Genomic DNA, 9,661 nt, shown 5'->3' with positions numbered 1-9,661 from the left:
CACTAGCCGATGATCGATTTCAATTGACTGACCAAACGGAACAGTTAGCCTATATGGCACATATACTAGTATTAGTGCCAACTAACCAAACAACACGTGTTGATATGATTTTTTTGCACGTGCACGAACGACATGAGATACTATGGAACAGTGCTAGACGTGGACTATTGGTTATCAATGTAAATCAATCATCATCATCATGGCAACACTATTGGTTTGTTAAGCTTTACGAAAACAGTWATGCTATTAAACAAACRGTTTATGGCWACCGGTGCTGATGCTGGTAGTGGTGGTGGTGGTGGTGCCGGTAGATTTCAAACTAAATATAATTGTCAAATGRAATGTCAAATTAGACAAACATTAGCTAAATATAATGGATATCCCGATAGAATATTATGGCAATCCTATAGTAACCTAACAACTAGTACGGGTGGGTCAACTGGCAACTATAGTTTTGTTCAACAACAACAACAACAATTAGCTGAACCTATAGTTAGCACATGTAATAAAATGTGTTCAACAATAGTGGACACTAGACAAGCCTACTATTCCCTAGCTATGGATAAAACATCGGTTAGTAGTAGTAGTACTAGTAATAGTTATTCAATACTATTGGAATGGCCATCAAAACCGATAACCATCTATGAACTACAGGTGCGCTTACCGTTCGACGAATATCTATGTTTGTTGGCCAGTCTGGTTAGCCTATATTTTGGACTATCCCTATTGTTTGTTTTGGATAAAATTGTCAATAATTTTATAACCAACATTATCAGTTTGTCAATAATTAAATCTACTATTATTACTACTAGTTTAAGGCCAGTTATTCAAAATAATAGTAATAATAATTATTTTGTAAATTTTAAGCTATCACGTAATTTGATTAAAAAATCAAAATCTAGTGGTATTAGTAGTATTAGTAGTGGTAATAATAATAATAATAATAATAATAATAATAATAATATGTTATTTACTATGTCTGATAAATGTACTAGTATAAATATGTGAACACACAATAACAAAAAAAATCAATATATTATTATGTAATAACTATTTGATAAATTATACAAAAAAAAATATTTATATTTTATAATATTAATATTTTATTTAAAAAAAATTTACTTAATTATTATGCACTACAGATATAATAATAATTATTATAATAATAATTAGATTTTATATTTTATTGATATTTGTTGTGTAAGTGCAATAATAATGATATTTTTTATATTAATAATAAATAATATAATTTATTATTATTATTTACTATAGTTATAAAATAATAATAATAAATTAGCAATTTTTTTGACATTTATTTAATTTTTTTTATAGATTATTAAATTATTAACTAATTTTTAAAAATAAAAAATAAAATAAAATACAAGTATTAAATATTTAATTTTTAGTAAACAAAAATTCATAATTAATTATCACAAAAATAATAATAGAATAGAAAATTATTAATAAGTATTAATAAGTATTTATAAAAAAATAATAAAAATACTTAAATAAAATAATTTTTTAAAAATCACAATAAAACAATTTTTTTAAAAATAATAATATTACTATTATTATCAATAAAACAATTTTTTATTTTTTGAATCTACCATTGTTTGTTTTTGAAAATAACATAATTATCATTAGGACCCAGATCAAAATTKATRAAATATTCGCGTTCACAATAGAAACTAATGGCTGCCTGATCGGGCACCCGGATCATACATGTCCAATCCTGGCCGTACTGTTTGTCAAGTGTTTGCTTGATTTTGACGGCCARTTCACGTTTCGATAGGTCACCACGGGTACCGGTGGTGGCCAACTGTACGGCCARTTTGGTTATTTTTGATTGCATTTTACCGGTCATATCGGTCATATTGATACGTAGTACTCCCGGTGCCGGCGTAGTGGTCGACGACTTCAAGAAAAAAATCCAATTATACAGAAAATAATTAGTTTRAAGTGTTGTATTGACATAACTGTCCACAAATATTTATGACTTAACTATTATATTACTGACCCGTTTGTTACTGTTGCTGGTGTTGTTATCAGACAACTGTCCACTACTACTACTACTACTAGTAGTGTTAGCCTTAAGCATAGCACAGTTAGCCTCCCGAAGCTGTCTGAGCTCTGACTTTAAGTCGGCAACAGTTTGCTGTAGATTTGCCACACAGTTATGTTGTCCGCCGGCGCCGTCAATAGTGGTGGTAGTCATCGTCGACGGCGGTGTTTGTCGTACACCGCATTGACTGCACTCACTATCGCCGGTCGGGTTATACCGACACTGGACAGTATGTACGGCCAAATCGGCTAATCGGGGTGTTTCTGGACAACCATTAGCGTTGTAGTCGCATCGGATTCGCAACTGATCCAATAGATTGGTGAACGCACGCGACTGACCAATGAGGTCGTCCATAGTTAACGGCGATCTATCATTGGGACAACTGGGTACCTGTTTGAGCCATTGGCCGATACACTGGCGACAGTAGCTCTGGCGGCAACACTGATGGGAAAATACCGGATCGTCCAATACGTCCATACATATTGTACAGACAAACTCGTCCAAATCGTTTGGGGCACCGGTAGTCGAGATAACAAACCGTTTTTTATCGTAACCCATAATAATAATAATAATACACTAATATATAAAAAATAGTAGAGATATTACAGTATTATTATTATTGATGATTATTATACTAAATATATATATATATAAATAATTATTATTTCAATATTACAACTATTAATATATCAATATATTATTAGTAGTAAAAACATGTATCATATATACTGTACATAAACACAGTTAGTATATTGTGTTTTGTAATAGTATACTATTGATATTAAATATTTTACAATATTATTATTATTATTATTATTAAAATACTGTACTARAAAAAATTTATAATAATTTTTTTATAAAATAAAACTATTATATTAAGTGGTATTGAAAGTCTCAAATATAATGTTTTTTTTTATTAAATAATGTTTTTTCTATTATTATCTAAGTAGTGAAAGTGTTAAACTATTTTATTATTACTAATTATATCAAACTTAATATTTAGTTATAATAAAAATACTGTATATAAATAATATATAATACATTAAAAAAGCAACCATTTATTATTATTATTATTATTATTATTATTAACATATAATCTATTTAGTTTAATAATATAAACATTGTTATCAATTTGGGTAACTTAGATATTATAGTAATATATATATATATATATATATATATATATATATACAGTATATATATAGTATTAGTGACTTAAATATAACTATTGAAATATATATATATATATATATATATATATATATACTGTAATATCTAAATTAATATACTTATAATTTATCTAGTTTATTACTGTTATATTTTTAGTTTATATATATGCTTGATTAAATTTTATGATAAATAATTATTTTTTTAAAAAAGTAAAAGTTTTATATTAATTAGTAACTTATATTGTATATGATGTAACTTTATATAATTTTACAATAAATAATTTTMTTTTTAAAAAATTAGATATTTTTTAAAGTAGTTATTTTGTAAAATCAAAATAAATTTATAAAATTATAAATTTTAATGTATTTTTATTATAATTTTATTTAAAATATTAACACGTTTGTTATTTAAATTTTTTGTGTTTAAATTAATTTTATTAATTTTTTAAAACAAATTTATAATATTTATATTAATATTCAAATAAAATAAAATAATTTAATAAATTACTAACTTGATATTTGCTTGTTTATTAAATTTATTTGAAATATTTAAATTATTTATATAAAAAAAAATTATTAACTTATTATTATTATATTTAAAATGTTTTTTTTTGAATTTATTATTTTATTGTTTATACAGTCAAAATGTGTATTATCTATAAATTTACATTCAAATATAACAAAAACAAAAAAATAATTGTATTGTTTTTAACTGTATGTATAGTTTATTTTAGAAATATTTTATTGAATAGTTTTTAACTTATATATTATAAAATTATTTAATATTTTAATTAGTTTTTTTTATTAAATTAAATTATTACTATAATATTTTTGTCAAAAGTATTTTYTTTAAAGTAAATCAAATATGTTTAATAATTTAAAATATTTATTTAATTAAACTAGTTTAATTAAATTAGTTTAGTTTAATTATATATATATAAACTCATTATAAATTATTTACTGTGAATTTTTCAACAAATTAAATATTTGTAAAGTATAAACACTTTTAACATAACATTTTTAAAAATAACTTTTAAATATCAATATTGTTCACTAAAATTTAGCTAAAATTTATAATTATTAAAAATAGACTTAAATTTTAAGCATTTTTGCCCATTTATAGTAAAAATAATAATCACTTTCTATATGTTTATTAGTTTACAAATAACTACCGACTATTTTATGGGTCAATCTATTGTCTAAAATCCCTATATAAGGGTCAGCCTATGACCTTATATTTTATGCCTATAGTAGATATACATACCTGTGCTTCACGACTGCRAYATATAAACTAAATTTATTTTTATTTATTTTTTTGTTAATCTATTGATGTGTCAAATCTAGTAAATGCCGTAAAACTTATGTTTTTTCATATATTTTTTTTTATAAATTTTGTAAAATTAAAAATTAAATACAAAAAAAATTGCGAAATATTTATTTTGCAAAATAATAATTTATTATATGTATTAACCATATGATAGTAAATTGATATATAAATAAAATAAATTATGTGTAAATAATAAATGTTTCACAATTTAACAAATATTTTTTGTTTTGCAATTTATTAATTAATATAATGTTTATATTATGTGTTGAATTAAATTTTGTGAAATTTATTTAAAAGTTTAAAAAAAACATAAGTATATCTCTATATATTTTTTTTAATTTAATTTTTTGTCTGTYTAAATGTTTACAGTAATACAATAAAATACAATATTGTACAATAAAAACAATTTACTAKTACTATTGAACTTGAACTCTAAATATACTGTTTTTTTATTATTATTATTAGTTTAAAGTTTTATTTAACATCTATAACATTGATCACTGAATAAATAAATAAATAAATTTATAGATAAATTTAGACTTTTTTTGTGTGTTTAATATTTATGTTATAAATAATTTATATATTTATATAATTTATTATAATATTATTATTATTATTATTAATGATGTGATTGATCGCTGAGATAAACCTTTGAAAGTAAATAATTWTTTTTTAAAAAWAGTTTATATAAATTTAATGATACGATAATTGTTGACTTAAAAAAAAGTCACAGTTGTTTCAAATGTAAATAACATTTCAATTTATTATTACTTTTATTATTATTATTTTAGTTTTATTCAAAAGATAATTACTATTTGTACTATTTTTATATAAATTATTTTATTATTTTAATAATAATAAAAATTATTTAATTACAGTATATTTTAATAATAGTTTATTTAAAAATAATTTTATAATAAAATTATTATTATTATATAAATACTTTTTAATTCAATTTTATTTTATTGGAAAATTTTATTTATCTATTATTTTTTTGTTGTTTAAATTTAGATTGAAATTTATAGATTGAAAAAAAATATCAAAACTATACTATAATACTAATAATAATAATGTCAACAAAAATAGCWGAAAAAATGTTTCAAACCGATAGTATTGTAAAAAATTTCCAAAAAAATTGGGATAAATATCTATTGACAGCAATCATGATCTACACACACATTGCATTAGTAAGTGATTTAATTAATTTAATTTTGTTTTTAATTGTTTTTTTTAACCCCACTTTCCTTATCCGTAGGGTATGACCGTCAGTATGTATGCGCCGGCAATGGTCGACATGAARCACATACTCCATACATCCATACGATATGTATCGTTGTATACGACACTACTATCGGCCGGTTATATGATTGGCACCATATGTAAGATCTCTTTCTCTCTCTCTCTCTCTCTGTTTGTCTCTCTGTTTGTCTCTCTGTTTGTCTCTCTATTTGTCTCTCTATTTGTCTCTCTCTCTCTCTCTTTCTCTCTCTCTCTCTCTCTATAATTAATTAATTTTTCATATATTAATGGGACAGTTGGCTATCTATACGACTATATCAATCGTCAGCTAACAGCTGTCGTATTCCTGGCCATAATGAGCATCGGCTCAGCCCTGACACCCTATTCACCTGATCTATGGGCACTCTATTTGTGCGCCTTTTTCATCGGTATGGGCAGCAGTGTCTGGAACAGTATGGCTAACGTATGGATGTGCGAAATGTGGGCCAACCGTAGCCCACCGTTTCTACAGCTGTTGCACTGCGGTTTCGGTTTGGGTACTATAGTTGCACCGTTGATACTGAAAAGTCATCTGATTGGGGAACAGTATGCTGTTGTTGTTAGTGATGCAGATGGTGATGATCACCAGCAACAGCTACCGGTACCGCTTATAGAGACAAATACTAGCGGTATGGTTATGAATATTACAGCTACCGGTGCCTATGTTTGGCTAAATAACGACAGTGTTGTTGGTGATGATGGTATGTTGGATGAGGACAGTATAGAYAGACGTACCGGCCTATTGGCACCGTTTCTTATCAATGGTTTCGTTCAACTAATAGGTAAGCATTGAAAAATTGATTTAATTATTTTTTTAGTAAATTTTTTTTATTAATATATATTGTTTTGCTTTAATACAATTTGAATTTTATATTTATTGAATTAATGTTATAAATAAAAATATTATTACTATATATATATATATATTATTTTTTTAAATACTATTAAAAAATAACCAGTTAGTAGTGCTAAATATTAATAGATATAAATATATATATATATATCGTATATATATATATTATTTTTATTTTTATTATACTGTAATCATTAAAATACAATATTATGTTTATATTAATTAAAAAAAACAAAAAATATGTGATAAAATGAGAAAATTTAATTTAGATTAAAATTTAAACAATTTTTTTTAATAAAAATAATAATTAATTAAATAAATAAATCTAATAATAATTATCTGCTCTCTCTCTCTCTCTCTCTATCAGCTCCGGTATCATTTTTGGCCATGTATTTTATCAAACGCTATCAAATGCCCCGATATAACCACAAGCCAACCGCCACCACCAAACWGGCCGATAGAGCCGTTGGYGAGGAGGACAGCATTGCCGTCGGYAACACCGTTACGGCCGACGACGACTGTAAACTGTTTGATAGGCCAGACTTTCCGTGCCGTCGTCGGGCAATCATATTGTTTTGTCTGTGGCTATCGGCCTATTGTGTTAGCGAATCAACGCTGACATCATTCGGTGCAACCTATTTCCAGTACTGTCCTCATCGGCTAACTGCCCAGCAATCAGCCGCTATGGTATCGGCAATAGCCATATCGTTTACCGTAGGCCGGGCAATCAGCGTTGTGGCTGCCATGAAATTTTCACCTCAACATATGATTGCCTACCATTTCGGACTGCTRGCCTCAGCCRTAATCTGCCTGTATGTTGGCCAATATAATCTCCCGGTGCTCTGGCTAGCCTGTATACTAGCTGGCCTAGGCTTGTCGGCAATGTGTCCGGCAATGTTTGCCTATCTGGAACAGTACGTACAGCTAACTAACCCTATWGGTGCGTTTGCTATATTCAGCTCCGACCTAATAAATCTGGTCAATCCGTATTTGTTGGGCATATTTATTGAACAACATTCGCAGATAGTGGTAATCGTTGAGGCCGTGTATGTCTGTCTATGTTTCCTATTGTTTCTGTCGATGATATATCTGGTTAACCGATATAATAGATTATATACTACTACTACTACTAMTAMTAATAATAATAATAATRATTGTAATAGTAATTACAATAATAATAATAATACTGATATTAAAACTAATAATTTTAATAATTTTTCTAATAATCATATTAATCAAAAATATTGATAATAATAATAATTATACTAATAGTGATACTTATTATTATTTTTATTATACTATAAATACTAATAAAATATTATTTTWWAAAAAAACTGTTTTTATCTACGATTAATTTAAAATTAATAATTATTTTATTAGTTTTTTAATTTATAAAATTATAATTAAATCTAATTCAAACTACAATATACAATATATATATAAATAAAAACTTTTTTTTAATTTATAAAAATCATTAAAAAACATACAAAAAATAATTAACATAAATAATTATTTAATATTTATTGTCAATTAATATATAAATTTTGTTGTTGTTGTTTCTCCGTAATTTTTTTTAACAATATTATGATAATTAATAGATAATTGAAAATAATTTTATTTTTCAAAAATAATAATAAAAAATATATTTTTAAACATCAAGTAGTTGTTTGTATAAGTATTACAGTATAKGATAGTATTAGTGATAAACATGTTATCAATAATTGTTTTTTAATTGCATACAAACTATAAGCYGTAAAACATATATCATTTGATAGGGATTTCAATGACATTAGTATTAATAGATGAGAATTATTTAAATTATTATTATTATTATTATTATTATTACTATTATCTAATTGATAGATAGATTCAATTTTTTGAATCAATAGGCTTAATTGATCAGGTACAATTGAACATGCATAAATCAAATAGCTAAACTGTACTAGCTCATCGAAAATGGCTGCCATTGATAATGGTTTAGTACGATTGGTACCGAAAAATAGCATCGTCAAATCGGACATCAATCTAATTGATAGTATAGATAGTGTACCCAAATTGTACAGGGATACTAGTCTATCAAATTTACCWAGATAAATTTTCAACGATACACAYTCGACGATAGACGTATTGCAGGGAAAATGTTTGTAAATTTTTCCGTAAATATACCAATTGTCGGCCTATTATCCGGGATTTATAGACAATCAATGCGGTTATTATTAGTTTTGTATTRATAGCCATCAGAAACAATGGTAAACATAGACAACCGATAAGKGGTAGTTGAAAATTTAATAAAATACCCAGATAATAGCCTAGTTCAATTAGYATGGTCAATCCGGCGGTAATAACCGTAACCATAATACCCGTACGTTTTTCACGTCCATTACTAACGTATTGATGACTGCCATTGGTTAGCAATAATAAGTCTAAAATTTTACGWCCATTGATGACAATCAACAAATATGGACTGTATATCTGTAATGAATGGCCAACTATGGCACAGGTATACAGTATTTGTTGTAATTTGAATTTCATTGCCGACGATGATGTCGACGATGTCGTRTCCATTACTGCGTTGAAWACCTGTAGACTGTGGACAACCCTAACGTAATATAAATAGCTAATTATGGAAATAAATATTAGATTTATTAGAAATTTCCATAATTTCCTAAAAATTAATAGTTTATTATTATTAGGATTATTATTATTATTATTAGTTAAATGATAGCCCAAATATGTATTGCCAGTATAGTTAATATATTTGATTAATATTTTTAGACCACGATATGCCATATTTTTTTTAAATAATAWTAATCATARATATTATATAATTTATTTTTTTAAWTTTTTAATAAAACATTATTAWTATTACTGTTATATACTGTATATAATAACTATTAATAAAAAAATACTTGTATAGCGTTATCATTAAATGTATRAATAAATGYTTTATATTTTTATATTTGCTTATAACT

At 25.2% G+C, this 9,661-nt stretch overlaps 2 protein-coding genes across 2 annotated transcripts; one reads left to right on the top strand and one right to left on the bottom strand.

Annotated features, from left to right (window-relative positions):
* Positions 1-973: 973 nt before the first annotated feature.
* Positions 974-2,620, bottom strand: LOC128959272 (E3 ubiquitin-protein ligase NRDP1-like). Its single transcript, XM_054305211.1, has 3 exons — positions 2,018-2,620; positions 1,631-1,915; positions 974-991 (listed from the first exon to the last, which is right to left on the bottom strand). Exons 1-3 carry the CDS (start codon positions 2,618-2,620, stop codon positions 974-976), a joined length of 906 nt encoding a protein of 301 aa, XP_054161186.1.
* A 3,084-nt stretch (positions 2,621-5,704) lies between these two features.
* LOC128959271 (sodium-dependent glucose transporter 1-like) lies at positions 5,705-8,625 on the top strand. The gene is made up of 5 exons (XM_054305210.1): positions 5,705-5,745; positions 5,814-5,937; positions 6,094-6,618; positions 7,057-7,845; positions 8,579-8,625. Exons 1-5 carry the CDS (start codon positions 5,722-5,724, stop codon positions 8,623-8,625), a joined length of 1,509 nt encoding a protein of 502 aa, XP_054161185.1. The 5' UTR covers positions 5,705-5,721.
* Positions 8,626-9,661: the final 1,036 nt, after the last annotated feature.

This window comes from Oppia nitens, unplaced genomic scaffold (genome assembly GCF_028296485.1).
Source record: "Oppia nitens isolate AA-2021 unplaced genomic scaffold, nextdenovo-longstitch-racon4-pilon3 scaffold43_pilon_pilon_pilon, whole genome shotgun sequence".
Lineage (NCBI taxonomy): Eukaryota > Metazoa > Arthropoda > Arachnida > Sarcoptiformes > Oppiidae > Oppia > Oppia nitens.
This window is presented reverse-complemented; position numbering and strand designations above follow the sequence as displayed.